Below are 18399 nucleotides of genomic sequence, written 5' to 3' on the forward strand. Positions count from 1 at the left end.
TTTCATAAAAGCTAAATAAAATAAACATTTTTACCCTAGAGAATGCTATCCTGTTCTACATACTGATATTTTTCTTTTATTGCTTAGCGTGACTTAAGTAGCTTGAATTGTGACTTTAGCTGGAAAAAAGAGAAACCAATCTTTAGTTATATATGAACTTTCCTTTTTTTCTTAATTAATTTGTCTGTTTTCTTTCTTTCGTCCTTCCCTGCAATAACTTAATTATTTCCACTTACTATGTTAGTGAAGGGCATGTTATATCTGGAGTAGCTTTTATTTGTGAGAAATACTGCTGTAAGCACAGTTTTGAGGAGTGACTAGAAAGCGAGTGCGCTGGGCAGCTTTCATTCAAAGTCTAAGCTTTCTTCAGGCCTCCTGAAAATGCATCCAAATTTGGCCAGCACAGGATTCACTCAGAAACAATGTGTGGATATTTGTCAGACACTTTTGAGATTCTGACACTTAAAGAGTACACTTAAAGAGTCCAACACTGAATAGCTGTGCTTTAGTTTCAGTGTCGTTTTATGGTTCTGCTGTGGTTTAGGGGAGTGAGCAGCAGAACTCGTCAATGGAGCTGCCCATATCAGTTTTACTATGGTCTCAGTTTATATTATCTATGCTTGTGTTACCTCTGCACACTTAATGTAAAATTAAAATATTTTCCAATATTGGTCTTGTTTAATTCAAAAATTTTAAAAGCATTTTGATTGATAGTGATTTTATCTGTTTAGTTGCATCTATTAGAGTCTCTGTGCAGATACATGCAGTAAATGCAGACTTCACACTAACCTTTGCCACCCTGACCTGTTATATTGAAATTATAGAGTATTTTTCTATGTGGAGATAATAGCTCAAATCTGAAAGCAGACTGTGCCCTCAAGGAAATGTGTGTTGCATTTTTTGGCAAGTGTGTCATAGATGTCACTGATTTGGGCTTTTCTGTCTTGCTGTATCTTGTGATTTCTCATTCTGCCTAACACCTCACTATTTAAGGACCAGCCGAAAGATGCGTTGAAAATATGTGGTTAACACTGTCTGAGTTTATGATAAAACTTAAACACATAACTTTGGACTTGTGTATAAATGCCTTGTCTGTACTAGATCAACATGCTAAACATTTAAGTTGGGAATTAAAGCAAATAATAGACTAAAGCAATTGTAGTGCAAAGAACCATGTGCAGTCAAAGTCTAATAATTAAGGCTCTCAGACAATATAGAAGTTCTGCATGTAAACATATACACTGCACTTAGTTTTGGCAAAAAGCAAAGCTTCTCATAATCTTATATTTCAGCTCTTTGCTCTTTGTGTGTTTTCTTGAAGACTATACTCTAAATAAAGACTGCAGTCAAGCTGGAAGTCCAGGCACCCTTTTGGTGCTTGTGTCTTTTTCTTATCAATATAGAGTGTCTTCTACCTGCATTTTGTAAGGACTTCTTCTCATTGTAGGACTAGTTTTATGGTCTCCATTGAACAGAACTTTGACAACCAGATGATCTCTAAAGTGGCTAATGAAACACTCCATCCTGTATAGTCACTTCATCTCCATAATAATTCTAATTATAGGAATAAAAGAATTATCTCCATTGCCTCTGAATTTGAAACGTCTTTACAAAGAGACTCTGGAAATTGAACCCATCTTGATAATTATTTCTCCTGGTGCTGATCCTTCTCAAGAGCTCCAAGAACTTGCCAGTGTTGAAAGAAACACCGAGTGCTACCATCAGGTCAGTCTTAGATAAGCATAATGATTAAAATTGTGTAATAATTAAAATGTGGAAAATTTTACAGTAGTTATATCTGTTTTACCTTGTTTTTTTAAGGAAGGGTCATTGGAAAAGTCGATCCAGACTCTTTGCAATCAGGCAAGGTGGGAAAAAAGCAATGGGCATAAATGGTAATGAGAACAGTCAAACAGATTTCCCAGTGCAGTCTCCTTCCTTGGAGGTTCCCAAGAGTCCATTGGATAAAGCCCTTGGCTCCTGGTCTTTCATATCTGACCCTTCTTTGTGCAGGAGATTGGGCTAGAGACCTTCCAGGATCCATTCCAACTTAAATAATTCTCTAATACGTGTGGTTTCTTAATATTCCTAATACACAGTACCAATATGCTTTATACCTTTCTGTAAAACATTGTTTCCTTCTGTCCTGAGAAATATTCGAGGTGGAGAGTTGTTATCTGTCTGACCACTGGTTAACGTAGAAATGGAAAGTGTCAAGTTTAATGTTTCTTTTAAATAGTCCTTGAAATTTTTCCTTTCCTGGAATGTGAACTAAAGCAATATATTTTTCCCATCAAATTGTAAAGATGTAGGTGCTGCTGCCAGCTTATCTGGCTGTGAACATTTCAGAATGTGTATTTCTTACTCTGCCACATGGCTTTCTATGTTTATCTCTAAATATTCTTTACATGTTGGTCTTTTAAAATGTAACATGATATGATATTTGATTAAGGAGCAGTACTCAAAGCTTAATCCTCTGAAAGCTGTCCGACTAATGACAATATTTTGTTGTTGTTATTTTTTCCTACACTTTCTCATGCAATTTAAATAGAACATAGAAGATCAGATTTTTCTTCTCCATTGAGTCATTTATCATGGGGGATAAAGACCAGACCACTAAATTTGTGTGGTTTACTGCCATATTGTCTGGTGACTTTTAGTTGTCTTCTTGTGGCTATTTTGAATTATTTCAAGATATTGTACTCAGTTTTATTTGGGCAGAAGACATCTCTGTATCACCATATAAAGCTAAAGCTCCAAGTTTCTTTGATTCAGTGCAGCGTCAGGGTGAAAAGCCAGGATAGATTGCCTTTTCAGGGATATGAGGAATCAGAATAATCACAATGGCTCAATCTTGCTGTAGAGTAATGCCAAGATAAGACTTTTCAGATGGGCTGAGACCACTTTCTTTTCAACTTGTGTGATTTGGGGTTTCTTATTACGTGTAGCTTCTAATTAGTTTCTAAGGTAGAACTAAGGTGAATGTACTCTACAGATTGTCTAACGTCAATTGTTGCAATAATTGTGCCGCAGAAGAAGTCCTTTATTTTCACTTTTCACCAGTTTAATCTGAAAATGCAGTTTTAGGTCTTTGTATTTTCATTTGAAGACTCAAATTTATTTTAGCAGCAATATGGTATCATAAAAAAGAAGAAAATAGTGTTTATTAAGCTATTCATGTTTCCCAGTTGGAAAGAGAGCAGCCTTAGTTTTTCATTCAACTTAATATGAAATTGGGTGTTTCTTTTCAAAGGAAGTACACAGAACGTACAGTCAACAGAAAAATTCTCATCTCATTTTCCTTGTATCAGCAGTTCTGCAATAAAAAAGTTTAGTCACTGGTATTTAAATGTTTTTTTTTAATTCCAGAGAATACCAGCACTGTCACCAAATGATGTATGTTTTTTCCGTAAAAAGACTACGTAATGTTAAGAAACTCTGATTAGATAGGTTACATAGAAGAAACTACATTTTCCTTAGTCTTTTCTCCCCTTTAGTAGTCTCTTAGAGAAAATTCTGTTTATCTTTAGCAGGCCTTCTTTTTTACATATACACTCTTAACTTGGAAACACAGTTTTGTGTTTAGCTGTTAAATGAGGTATGATAAATTCCTGGTACAACTGTGTGTGTCATTTCAGATTGCAATGGGCCAAGGCCAAGCTGACCTGGCCATTCAGACTTTAAAAGAATGTGCACGCGCTGGAGAGTGGCTGTGTTTGAAGAACCTGCACCTGGTTACATCTTGGCTTCCCGTGCTGGAAAAGGTGAGGGTACCGTGAGAAGAATGTGTTGGAAACCAGACAAAATTAGTATGCAACATTTCTGAAGTTTCTCGGGCATATCCATGGTGATGTTTCAAATTCCAACACTTTAAAAAATAAACCTTTGCGGTTTTTGTAATCATGAATAAGGAGAAATGCTTCAGATCTAATCAGCTCCTTCCTTTGTGCGAGGACTTTAATTTTCATACAATATAGAGTATTTCTGCCACAATGTGTGAACAAGTGTTCCTCTTAGGACTTCTGGTACTTTATGGGATACTGCCCATATTTGCTGAAATATGAATCTCTATGTGCTTAATATTTTTTTTCTTTTCAGATGTAGGACTTTCTTTTTAGTAGTTCATTTTTCATTAAGTGTAGCTTTTGTCTGCATCACTGAGAGGTTTGTGCTAATTTGAAATTAAAATGTCTAATGTTTTATAGAAGTATGCTTTTACTTATTTTATGTAAAATCATTAACTTGCTAACTAAATCAAAGGGACTTTACATGTATATCACTGTGAAATCCCCCAAAAAACCCCAAAAATGAAGATGGGGAATTTCTATCAACACTTACAACAATGGGAATTTTTCAGTTTCTAGTTATTGCCCACAAAGTGCACTTTATGCACATGAGCTTAGAAGCTGTCTTCCATCTCGCAGGGCCCATGCAGCATGTGTGTGTTTTAACATTCCATTCTGAAAAAAATAGAAAGGCAAAGCAAGACAATGTTGATGTGTGTCGTCTAGTCTGGATATGATGGTGAACAGTGTTCATAAACCTCTTACAAATTATAAAATTTCAGATCTTGCTAAGTATTGAAATATGGATATGTATGAGCAGTTTCTTCTTTTTTTTTTTTTCCCACAAGAGCATAATACTGCAGAGCTTAATATAGACTGAGATTTGCTGATGTTCGACTCAGCACATCTCCTTGTCCATTTTGCATACCCGTAGCAAGTGTAAGGCTATGTAATTCATGTCTGAACATCCTCTTAAGAGACTTCTACCTATTTATAATTCAGTTCCATCCAGGTACATAACTTTAATTCTCGTGATCTTTCCATTTGAGAAGATGAAATATGTCTTTTGTTCAATGAGAACTTTATCAATATGAAGATGATACCTTCACAGGTTACAGCTGACTGCCCTTAGCTGTCTTCCAACCAAACACGATGTATCAAAGGATGCATGCTGCAGGTGATTGCCCTTGAATCAACGTGTAAACTCCTTTGTTTTCTTAAATCTCCTGCTTCCAAGGCTGTTGATCATTTTCATATCTTAGTTTGCCTCCCATAACATCCTCATAGATGAGCTGATGAAATACAGACCTTATTATACCACAGTGATAGGGGTGGAAAACTAGTCTAACTGCATGGCTCAAAGAGTTGTTGTCAGGGGCAAAAAATCCAGCCGGAGGCCAATCATCAGGCGCTGATACTGTGGCCAGCATTGTTTAACATCTTAATAAATTACCTGAATAATGGTACAGGGTGCATCCTCAGCAAATCCTGATGAAGCAGAACTGGGAGGAATGATTGATAGAACAGATGGATGTGCTTTCATTCCGAAGGACCTTGATAGTCTGGAGTAGGTTAACAAGAACCCTGTGAAGTTCAGCAAAAGGAAATGCCAAATGCTTCCCATGAGAAAGAATAACTCCAGGCATTCAGATGGTCTGGGAGCTAACTGGCTGAAAAGCGGCCTGATGGGAAAGACCTGGGAGTCCTGGTGGGTAAGAAGCTGACCACGAGCCAGCAATCTGCCCTTGCAGCAAAGAAGGGCACCAGCGTCCTGGGCTGATTTTGGCAGAGCGTTATCAGCAGGTCAATGGAGGTGATCCTTCCTCCTGCTCAGCCCTGGTGAGACACACCTGAAGTGCTGTGTCCAGTGCTGGGTTACCCAGTACAAGACAGACACGGACATACTGGAGCCAGTCCGGTAAAGGGCCACAAAGGTCACGAAGGGACTGGAGCACGTGTCATACAAGGAGTGACTGAGAGAACTGGGACTGTTCAGCCTGGATAGACAAGGCTCAGAAGGAATCTTATTATTTTGTGGGTATTGTCTGATGGGAAGGAGTAAAAGGGAGAGAGCCAGGCTCTTCTCAGTGGTGGCAGGACAAGAGGCCACAGGCACAGACTGAAATACAGGAAACACCATTTAAACAAAAGAGAAATTTTTTTTACTGTGAGATTGGTCAGGCAGTGGAGCAGAGGCTGTGGAGTCTCCATCCTTGAAGATACTGAAAATCTAACTGGACACAGTTCTGGGCAACCTGCTGTAGCTGACTCTGCTTTGAGCATGGGGTTGGACTGGACAGTCTCCAGAGGTACCTTCCAACCTCAACAATTCTGTGATTCTAGGTACCAGATAGTCATATTTTGCCTGAAGAGTGGAACAATTAATGAGTCAATAGAATTTTATTTTTTACTAAAAACACTGACAAGAAAATGATTATGATTTTGTTTTAGACATTATCAATATGAATGGATAGTGAGAAAATCTGTTAAGAGTTTATTGAGCTATGATTTTTCCAAGACACACAAAACTGTTGACGTTGTTCTCATGTCAATTGTCAAACCCCTTTAGCATCTTCAGTGTGAAATACATGTTTTAGATGCACATAAACCACCATCAGTATGTTTTCATACATTCAGCAATGACTTACTTTTACTGAAACCTTTATATTTGAAATAGCATTTGACAGTATTAGAATTCCATTTTTTTATCTCCCATTTTCTATGAATGATGATACGTGAAGTGTGTATACAACAAGCGCTTGATGAAAAAGAAATTAATATAGCTATACAGGTGTTGACAGTCGTTAAGATTTGTTGTTGATGTACAGCCCACATGCTAAGTCTTCATCTTTTGAGATGTAGCCCTCTGGTGTTTTTTTTACTTAAAAGAATTAAAGAACTGCTATATATATTAATGCTCTGAATTTAAAGTCTGGAAGGGAGGTGTAATTATTTTGACACAGTTAGGATGAGCTTCAAACTTGAGCATAGCAAGCCTATAGAATGTGCTTGAACTGTAGCCTTTTGAATAACCTTACTTGTAAAAACAACTAAAGAATTTTTACGTAAGCCTAACTTGCTAATTTGGGATATACTAATTTTGTAAATGCTGTTCTGTATCTAAAAAAAAAAACCAACCCCCAAACCTACTTTAACATCTCTTTAATAGGAATTGAATACATTACAGCCTCAACCGAACTTTCGCCTTTGGCTTACTACTGAAGTTCATCCAAAATTTACTCCTATTTTGCTTCAATCAAGTCTGAAAATAACTTACGAAGTAAGATCTGTTTTGAAAGCTGTTATTACATGTTTACAATGAATGAACTTGGATGTATACGAAACTATATATTTAGATAGAATAAATTTTGGGTAATATGGGCTATTTACGTAATTGCTTTTGCTTTGTGTTTTGATTAGATATAATACAAAAAATGCAATGAATTAACCTTGAAAGACTTTTGATGATCATTTGTAATATATTTTTTGAAATTTGCATAAGCTATACTTTAAAGGAAAGATGTGTAAAATTTCTTTCCAGATTTTTTTTTCTAATTGAAAGTCTGAAGTGCAAAAGAATTTACCTGGGAGAAATATTTGTTCTGCTTTGTGCTCCAAATTCTTTTTGCAAAAAACTTACACAGGTGCTGGAATGTGGATGAAAAACAAGGAATTTTTCCTTCTTGATGAATGTTCTCCTCTGAAGATCACTTTCTCTTCTTTATTTTTCTTTTTGGCCCCATAACTTTTTATTCTCTGGATCCTTTCACTAAAAGTGTTGGTCTTCCCATAGAGCAGAACATATAGTCAAAGGCCTTTACTAAAAATTAAATGCTTTACTTTCAAAATGACTCAACTTAAGGTATAACTCAGACGATACCCTTCCAGCTTGTTGAGAAATGCACTTATACATTAATGTCCATTTTGGAAATCACGATCGGGTACTACTGACTCTTCCATTGGGTTTGGAGTTAGAGGTTTTGTCTACAGCTAAGTCCAGAAGCTTTTAGAGTCCAATGCTGTTGACTTTCAAGATGCCAGAAATTTTTACTTTTGTATTGACTGCAGGTATTTTAAAACTTCTGGAGTATCTTTTTGCTTATATTTAGATCTTCATTGATGCAGAAACTATAGGACTGCGTAGGATTGTAGGATTTCTCGCTTCTCTTGAATTTACTGATCCCACTGTCTTTGGATAATTGGAGCTTTGCCAATGTTCTAAATCCTTTAGTTACCTTTTCATTTGTAGTAAATATTTTATTTCCATGAAAGGGCAATGATGCACAATGACTTGGATGATCATATTTGGTTATTATATGGTTGTGATATGTCCCCTAACTATTACCAGTGAAGAAGTAGATATCTTTTAAGAACATCATCCATTGACTACAATGTTTAGCAATTTTTTACAAGTGTGCAGATGCAACATACACAACTATGGTAATCTTATGAAAATATTAATCTCCATTATTTTTCAAAAGAAAGAAGCAACATTCTTATGAAAATGTGATCTAAATCTCTAAAATTTACATTTGCCTTCACATTTGCAAATAATTTGAAAATGACTGGGTGTATAATCAGTTGGTTTTACTTTTAAGCACTGTAATCTTTCTTATTATATACACTGTAACTGCAGTCATTTCTACTGGTTGTGAACATTAGCTACCACTGAATCAGAGAATTGATATTTTATCATGCATATGTAACAGATATATATGCCAGAAAACTGAGTATGGCGTTGCTATAAGGTGAATTGGTTCTGACTGCAGAAATCATAACTAGTAGTTGAGGTTGTAAAATCAGAAGGAGCTTATTCTTGAAAAAGTTTAATTTACTTTTATGCTTATGTATTTTGATAGAATCCTCCTGGTCCTGGTTACAATTTCGTTCAATATTTTTAAGTTATTTGCAGTATAAGATCATTCTGTTGCTTGACCATTTATTACAAGCCGATTTTTTCCCTGATCAATTTTGTTTTATTAAGTACTGTTTGTCAATTCATTAAGTTATAAATCATAAGTTAAAGTGTAAGAAACTAGTACATAAAAATATCAGCTTTTCTGTCTAGAACAGTGTTTTTCCTTTCAATGCAGGCACCTCCGGGCCTCAAAAAGAATCTCTTGCGAACTTACGAGTCTTGGACACCAGAGCAAATTAATAAAAAGGGAAATTTGTCTCGAGCACATTCTCTTTTTTGTTTAGCATGGTTTCATGCTGTATGCCAAGAAAGAAGAAATTATATTCCTCAGGTGATTTTTTTTCTACTTTAAAACAATTGTCCCATTTATTAGCTTTTATATTTGGAAGTATTTTTTGTCAGGTATATGTTGGGTCGTGTTCAGAGATGAGAAAAACTTGGATACTTCTGCTGCCTGCCTTCATGATTGCCTCTGAATTCATTGCAAAATGAGATCTTGGTAGCCTAAATTCCTGTCCCTCTGAAAATTGCTGCTGCCTTCATGGTGTTGTGATTTGTGTAGTAACTGATACTGATGCACGAGCGAGGTCACGGGGAAAAGATTCTGTGAATCCTGTTTGCTTGGGACAGGAAATATATTTTGGAAACTTACATGGTTTAATGGACGACATTGAAAAAGAAAAACTTTGGTGGAAAGGATTAGATGACATTGTTCTTTCTGCACACAAATCCCGTTCAAGGAGAAATAAAAACAAGGGTATTTACTCATTTCTGGTGAGGATTAAAATGGTTTTCACAGGCTGTGATGTGTTATATTTCTTTATATAAATTTTTGTTTAAAGCAAACCTTTCTTTCTGGCTGCAGATGCTTAAATTAAACAGAAAAAAACCCTCCAACCAACAAACTGTTCTATATCTTGTTTATTTTATTTAGATTAGGGATGAAATTAACCTGTCATCTCAAAGATTTGATCTGGCAGAGCCTGAAGTGTTCGAGAGTTTTTAGCTAGTTTTGACTTTGTGATTTTTAAGGTTGTTTGCCTTTTGTGGTAACAGATTTTGAATACAGTGTTCAAGAAGCAGAATAGGTGAAAATATTTAAAGTACTGATTAGACACATGAATCCTCATTTGACTTTGTTCAAATCATTGTTCATTTACCACCAGCTTTCCAAGTGACACAAGATAGGATTACTACTTTCTCCTTAATTCCACTGTAACTTTGTTTGTCTCATGTGCAGACTTAGTGATGGCTTTGTAGTTTGCCTAAACTTACCAGTTTCTGACAGTGCTGGACTGCAGATAATCCCAGCTAGAAACTCTTGTATTCAGGTGGTGCTGGGTCCATGCAGGGATCTGTCAAAAAATCAACAACATAGAATCATAGAATGCGTTGGGTTAGAAGGGTTTAAAGGTCATCTAGTCCCACCCCCCTGCAGTGACCAGGGATGTCTTTAACTAGACCAGGTTGCTCAAAGCCTCATCCAGCCTAACCTTAGACACTGCCAGGGATGAGGCATCCACAAATTCTCTGGGCAGCCCGTTCCAGTATCTCACCACCCTCATAGTGAAGAACTTCCTAATGTCTAATCTAAATCTGCCCTGCTCCAGTTTAAAATCATTGCCCCTCATGCTATTGCTACATGTGCTAAGTCCCTCCACAGCTTTCTCAGAGGCCCCCTTCAGGTACTGGAAGCCACTGTAAGGTCTCCCTGGAGCCTTCTCTTCTCCAGGCTGAACAGATCCAACTCTCTCAGTCTGTCCTCGTAGGAGAGGTGCTCCAGCCCTCTGATCATCTTTGTGACTTTCCTCTCAACCTGCTCCAACAAGTCCATGTCCTTCTTGTGTTGAGAGCTCCACAGCTGCACACAGTACATGAACACCGTTGAGAGACTGCAGCATCTTTCCAGTTTATGACCTTCAGGGAGACTGGCTGATTGATTGTGATCTGTGGAGCAGGTGCAGGGCTCACCTGAGACTGTATCCATCTTTCTGGGTGTATGTGCTTGTTATCTGAAACATTTGCACATTTCTCATCATGAGTCCCATGCATCTGTGCCCATGATATCATCCATAAGCAGAGGTACAGCTATAAGAAGATACAACAACAGGAGACGCTTCCGAGATCTGGATTTCCTAAGTTCTGTGTCATGTATCAATATTTATGTATACTTACCCATTTATGCTGAAAGGTTTTTTGTGAGAATTACGTACACGTTACACATTAATGCTATATAAAGAATAATGCCACCAAGAATAGAAAGGAAGTACAAACTGAGAATGATTAAAATATGCATATAATGGTCATCATTCTTGCTTTAATAGTAGTAGTAATTGCTTTTCTGATATTTTTTCAGTCAGTAGAGAAATGACATGGCTTAAGGAGTAAGATGATGAAAGTATAATGTAGCCTGTTTGAAGAATCAGACCTACTCATGAAAATCCGCAGGAAACTAAAATAGAAAAAAAGCTCTCAGAAAATCATATTCACAAATGTCAGGAAGTTTTAGTTGAAGTAAATACTGTTAGAAAATAAAATAATGTTAAGTTTATATTACTGGTACTAAATGGATTCTAGTTTGTACAAGTATATATAATTACATGCACTGGTTGATTTGGGTTTTTAATACTACCTCCACTGAATATTTCCAAAGATGCACTTTAGAGGACATAGGTTGTCTCTTTTTTTTTCATTTAGTATTAAGTATTGTACAATAATCAGTAACCACACAGTATTTGTATTTTACTTGCTGATCAATGTGTGACTAAACTCTTTCGATTTCTGTTAATGATAGGGCTGGACCAAATTTTATGAATTTTCTCTATCTGACCTCCGTGCTGGTTTTGACATTATTGATAGTCTCTTTGAGGGTAAGTCACTTCTTAAGGAGAGATTTGTCACCTCTGCAGAATAACTCCACTGAATGTCTCTCATTTAAAATTTTTAGAATATGAAAAACTTTCATAGTAATTTTTATAAATTAGTTACTTTGCACAATTGTCTCGTTTGAAGTTTGTAATGGGGCCATTAAAGGCTGTTTAAAGGCTGGTTTGAAGGTATTTGCATTTTGCATTTGAATCTTCATTGGAACATTTTCAGAAATAGAAACACGTAACCACGTAACTAGTTCAGAATGATAAGTAGTCTGACACTGAATCAACTGTACCTAGGGCTTATTAGGCTTTTCTGCTTGTGGATCCAGACTCTGAAGATATGTCTATATTAGTAAACTGATAATGGCTAGACACAAGCTCAGAACCATTCCATGATGGGTTTATTTTTTGCCATATTTAGCTTATGCAGACTGGCATTCTCGTACACAGTGACAAGGCATGGCTTGTCAGGTAACAGAGCCTGGAGACTCTTTCCACCAGGTAGAAGGTTTCCTTATTTTGAGGGCAAAAGAGAATTTAGCTTTATGGAAGGAAGCCACCTTGTGCCATCTGATCCTGAGTTCAGACAGGACCTGTACCATTAGTAGAGATGTTGCGCAAAGAGCTTTATCTTTCTAAAAGACTCAAGTAAGTGAGGAGGTGCCACAAGGCTCATCACCAGTAAGCAGAGCTAGGAACAGAGGGTGCATCATAATTCCATTTTTGAGAGGTCAGGTAGACCAGTAATTTCTTTGTGCCAAGCACTGTTCTGCTCAGTTTCTGAGTCCAGAGGAATAAATAGGAAATACAGGAGAGCCTGGAAGATGAGAGCTTCGGTCTCAGTTCCTTTCCAGCCTGAGATCCTGCATATACTGAATAAACGAATCACATATGAATTGAGTATGAATTAATTTTTCATGTTAAAACTCACTGTTAGATAGAGCTTGCTTCATTGTTCTGCTAAGTAACATAGTAATTTCTTAATATTAGTTATTATTAAAAAGGTTATTTCCTTCAAAGTCTTTGCATTTTATGTAACTTCAAAGTAAAGTTAAGGAACTGATATTTAGAGATAATTTATGATCATTGACTTAAATGGGATTTATGGAGGAATAGTACTTCTGGAATTGGAATTTAGTTATACAGACTTGAAATATACAGAAATATACAGAAATATAAAGAAGTTAAAGCATTAACGATTAATGATAATCATTAATCTAATCTAATTACTGTGAAGATTACTTCTCTTACAAAGGAATGACGGAAATATTTGGAAACAATAGTTACCACCAGTAAATCCTCCTTAAAGTAGTTGCTACTTCCTTTTTTCAAGGGAGTTTAGGTAATACCTTTCCAGCCAAGCTTTTAACTGCACATGAAGACAATAGGGTATAAGTAGGTCGTTGTCCCATGTGGCTATTTTGGACAACTATGGTAGAAGGGAGGGGATAATCAGTTACTCTGAATTTGTGAAATATACCTAAACCAGCGTAATCTAATTGTATGATCGATCTGACGGGGAGACCAATAATAACATGCTTAGTTTTGTGGGCTATGTTGTGTGATTTATAATGATTTACAAAATACCTATCCTGGACTTCTTGGTGTTTGAAGGATGTGATTTCCAGTAATGTAATCTGTTTTGAGCACGATCTGCTTTTGATTCAATCAGTATATTTGATGACCTCAGGTGGTACTGTGATACAAAATAGTGTATGACATCTTGAACAAAGCAAACTCTTTTTATTTCTGACAAAGTAGCTCATAATCAAAATTTTAATAGCATCATTTCTGAAATGCATTGTAACCAGTTAGTTTATCTACAGTAAAATGCACTTCAGGACTTATGTAATGTTTATAATAACTCATTTTGAAACACAGTAAGCGTTATTTTATCAATGACATGTTCATAAACTTGTTGAAGTTTCAGAAACTTTAATTATTTGGTAATATAGAAGAAAAACAATAAGAAATTAATTATTTGATCTGTTTGTGTTTTTTTTATTTCACTGAAGAACTGCAATGACAAGAAATAATGCTTATAATGCAACGCTGTTCATTGATACTAAAGTAGTACTAATTAATTTATAGGTTCCAAAGATTTTCAGTGGGAATTTGTTCATGGCTTGTTTGAAAATGCAATTTATGGAGGCCGTGTAGATAATTACTTCGATATGAGGGTTCTTCGGTCCTACTTGGAGCAGCTTTTCAATTCACGAGTCATTGGCAATTTAAATGCTAGAGGCAAGAAGATGACTAGTTTCCCATATTCAATCTCTTTACCAAATTCCTGCAGTATTTTGGTAGGTATGCATCTTCTGTCACCTATTATAGAAACAAAACTAAGTTATTTTAAAGAATTATTCTTGGAAATAATTCCACAAAGAGTTAAATCCAAATGATACCTGGATTTATGTAAGACTTCTTCTATGTGGAGCAGTAACTCATAAGTTGTCAGATCTATTCTGCTATTCTGTTCAGTCATTCTCCTTTTTTATGATACCAGATTGGACTATGGTGCAGAGCAGCATACCTATGAAGAACTGAGTAAAAAAATTGGATCAATTTATGACAAAGAAGGATATCGTTACATAGCACTTTTGTACTGACTGATGAACATTCCTATAATTTCTGGATGATATAGGAAAACCTAAACATATCTTCTTAAAATACATCAGCATCTGACATAATCTGCTAACATGCCATGGAGTGTATAAAGCATTTGAGTTGGAGACAAATATAGATTCTGATTCTTTTTTTGTGTAAACAAGAGGGAATTCAGCAGTCTGAAGAACTGATCTTTCCCTACACAAACTATTGTTACTAAGATTCATTTGCATTTCAATATAGGACTCTGTATGAGACCTCTGATATGAGTTGATATAAATGAAATTATGCCAGTTAAAATAAATTGCTGTTGTTTGGCATTCTCTACCTGGATTCTGACTGATTGCATTTTTTTTAAAACTTTAAATATGACAGTTATTTTCTATAGATAAGTTAATGTAAAGAGAGAAGTAATAAACAAACCAGGCTGATCTCTATTCTTGTAGATAATACGGTCATATAGATGTACCTTTCTTCTTACCTGCACTATATTTAATAATTCTTGATTTGTCATAGTTATATGATTATGTATGTGAGAGTTTATACTTTTATATCTTAACTGGTTTTCTACAAGTAGATTTGATTAGTAAAACACAATAATAAAGCTAAGTGTGATTATTTTTGCCTTTAAAGCCACAATAGAAGAGATCTCCAGCACCGTTAGTCTACCTTGCTCTGCAAGGTCTCTTTTGGTTTTGTACAAGAGTGGCATCACTGGTGACTGTTACGTTCTGGTCACTAGGGATGCTATTCTGCATGTCCAGTGATCAATACAACCTGGTTTTTACCTAAGCGATTTCACTTTCTTTGAGTGATAATGTCGTCATAGATTTGAATAGATGAGAGTATTCTCCATTGTATGAATATGTATTATATTCTATTATTTGAATTTCAAATGGTAAAAATATTTTTTCTTTTTTATATTGTCATTAATCTCATTTCTAAGTTTTCAACAGAGTTATTGTAACTACTTTTCAGAGACACTCTTAGTATATTTTTGTTTTCAGCTGATAGCATCTCTGTAATCAGAATTCCTTTTTGCTCCTTTAGAGTCGAAACACTATATAAAAGAATTTAGTTTTTATTAATAAAGAGATCTGTAAATAAGATTACCAAGATAGCTCATGTGTTATATACTTATCTTTGTATTATTCTGTCCACTTAATGAAATTCCTTTCAGCATACACTGTTAATTTCATGAGCTGAATAAAAAGTTCCCACAGAACTGAAGAGAATGTGTTTATACTTTTCTTCTAATGCAGGATTATCGTAATATTATTGAAAGCCTTCCAGAAGATGATAAACCTGACTTTTTTGGCCTGCCTGCTAATATTGCCCGTTCATCACAACGTATGATCAGTTCCCAGGTAAAGTTACATTTATCATTGACTTCTTTTCTGTGTCCGGTATAAGCTAGTCAACCCAACCACCTGTTCATAAAAATGAATTTCCGTAAGAACAGGCAAAGTAAATGGAGGGATTTTTGGAATATGTTAACTTTTTCTGTAGAATATTTTAATATAATAACAGTTATCTTTAGTTACAAATATACTTGTTCAGGACTTAAAGAATTATGGAGGAAGTTTACAATAATATAATTTAGTTCATGTTAAAGAGTATCCCTGTATGTAAGTTGTTTCACTAGTTCTGCTTACACAGTTAATCTAACTATTCTAATATAATACTTTGGCAGATAGAATATGGGTAACATTTTACGCATTTTCTGAAAGAAATTCTATATATACTATTATATACTAGATATACTATTAGAAAGGTGAAGTTTCAAAAGAAAAAAAAAAAAGAACTTGTTCTCAGTGGAGAATAGCATGTAACTACTTGGGCATGTCATAATGAAATTCTCTACATGATAAAAAGTAAGCTCCGGGAGTTTGTAGATCTTAGTTTAAAAAAATCAGTAATTTAAAATATTTCCATTATCGATTAGGCAATAATCAAAGATTTTGTTTTAGAGTTGTATGTAGAAGTCTCAGCTTGGGTAAGTGGCCTGGGTCACCTGTTGTGCTGGGTACTATTAACAGCACAACGGGGGCACCCTTTGTGGAGCCTTTATCTTGCTCACCTCATAACTTCAATAGAAGTTGGCCTAAGAAGGGAAAAGATGGAGTTATCTGAACTCTGGATGTCTTCAACATCAATATGCTGTTTAGTTTCTTGGAAAAAGCTTTTAGTTGTCAATATTATATCACTTCCCTTAAGTGTCAATTCAGCTGCTTAAATCTTGGAATCTTGCTTCATCTGGAGATGACATCTACTAGGAGCTGCCAAATAGGACGCAGGACCCAAGTGAATATGTTTTCTTGTTTGGTGAGCAACTGGAAGTCAGGGGCAAAATGGCACTAGAAGGCTTTGCTAGAAGCAACTGCTTCCCACTGCTTGTGTACTCTGATCCAGCAGAATATGTATTTGGAGTTCCTGTGTCGTATCTGTCTATTCATAACATATTCTTCAATAACATAGTCTCAAATGGAATTACAGAATCATATCATAGAATAATAGAATGATTTCGGTTGGAAAAGATCTTTAAGGTCATTGAGTTCAACCGTTAACACTGCCGAGCGCACCACTAAACCATGTCCATCAGCACCACATCTACATGTCTTTTAAATTCCTTCAGGGATGGTGATTTGAGCACTTCCTGGGCAGCTTGTTCAAAGTGGTTCACAACCCCTTCTGTGAACCCAATCTAAACCTCCCATGGCACAACTTGATGCCATTTCCTCTTGTCCTCTCGCTTGTTGCTTGGGAGAAGCGACTGACTCTGTTATGTGTGACAACTGAGTTTTGTCACTGTGGCCTAGAGTCTAGGGAGGTCCACTAGGAAGTGGCTGCACCACTCACAGTAATGCTGGTAGGCACCTTTTGTTTTTTTCAGGTTTCCTGGATGTTCTAATACCTTTTAGTTCAAATATGGGTCAACTTTATGACCTTTAGACAAAGCTTAAATTCTTCGCTGTGTTTTTTTTAAATGCTTTTTAGTTAAGTCTGGATGTGAGCACGATTGCTTTGTAAGCACAGTACAGATCTTTAGGTCGTGAATAACATAGTTTATTTGACTGATAGATCAGTTGCATCAGAAAACATGAAAGTTCATTGAATTGAGAGTTTTATATCAGAGCTGTGAAGTGAACCAGGCTATATATCAAGATTGTGTTCAATTTTCTGCACAGCCCTAGCATGCTGTCTTATATAAATATAAGGACAAGTTAAAGGAATTAAAAACCAAAAAACACTAACTCATAGAATCACAGAATACCAGGTTGGAAGGAACCTCAGGAGTCATCTGTTCCAATCTTTCTTGGCAAAATCAATTGGAAGCGACCTATAATTGTAAATCCCTATAATTTCAGAATTTAGAATTACATTTTTTAAAAAAGTAATGAATTGTTTGCTCACACTGACCTAAAAAGGGCTCCATGCAGAAATTTTTTACCGGTATAAGAATTTTGGTCTGTTTAAAAAAATAAGATTGTCTCCGAGTACTGCATTTGTTGAATATCAAATATAGTACTGGAAAATTTGTTTAAATACATCTGTTCAATTCATAGCTGTATTTTGTTTTATTAATAGCATCTGAAGCTATAAAGCTGCATAAAAACAAATCATTAGGATGAGGGTGTGTAGGGTAATATGCTAAACTCAAGAACTCCTCTGTTACAAAAACAAAAAATGCACCAAGACTCAATGTCTTAGAAGCTTTTACATTAACATCAACTTTAAATGCTTTTGTTTCTGTCAGATACACTGTAGACTGCTGATTGTTTTATTTATTGCAGCTATGCTTATATAACTTATTAAGAGCTGCAGTTGTGAAAAATGCTGGTATTTGAAAATCAGTCCTTAGTTAACCTCCACAAAATCAGAAGAAATTCAGAGTTTCTGTGTGAAGGGAAATAAGTAATGATCACATTTACGTGCAGATGTTCACTCTGCTGAACTGCTCTGTCATTGATTATAATCTGTAAACTATGGATTTTAATGTTGAAATTACAAGACTATTGCGGTTCTTCTTTGGCCTTCTTTATCATATGAGAGATTTCCTCATCCTTTCCATAACAGATTGCAGTACTTTTTTAACTCTTAGTTAATTTAAGCAAAAGAAATGGGAGATTATTCTTAAACTGTGTTTCTGCCTAACCATGAGTCCTACTCCCATTCCATATCTGACACCTTGGCAGCTATTTTCACTCCATAGGTG

At 35.7% G+C, this 18399-nt stretch overlaps 1 protein-coding gene across 1 annotated transcript in view; it reads left to right on the forward strand.

The window, feature by feature from the left end:
• LOC104277872 (cytoplasmic dynein 2 heavy chain 1-like) overlaps positions 1-15550 on the forward strand; it is a gene marked incomplete at both ends in the record, with an annotated part of 58343 nt that extends 42793 nt beyond the window's left edge. The window contains 7 exons of the mRNA XM_009874657.1: positions 1565-1725; positions 3639-3764; positions 6973-7065; positions 8879-9034; positions 11498-11573; positions 13668-13879; positions 15446-15550. Coding sequence (XP_009872959.1) covers positions 1565-1725; positions 3639-3764; positions 6973-7065; positions 8879-9034; positions 11498-11573; positions 13668-13879; positions 15446-15550 — 929 coding nt within the window. The remainder of the gene's footprint in view (positions 1-1564; positions 1726-3638; positions 3765-6972; positions 7066-8878; positions 9035-11497; positions 11574-13667; positions 13880-15445) is intronic.
• Between the last annotated feature and the right edge of the window lie 2849 nt (positions 15551-18399).

This window comes from Apaloderma vittatum, unplaced genomic scaffold (assembly GCF_000703405.1).
Source record: "Apaloderma vittatum isolate BGI_N311 unplaced genomic scaffold, ASM70340v1 scaffold5318, whole genome shotgun sequence".
Lineage (NCBI taxonomy): Eukaryota > Metazoa > Chordata > Aves > Trogoniformes > Trogonidae > Apaloderma > Apaloderma vittatum.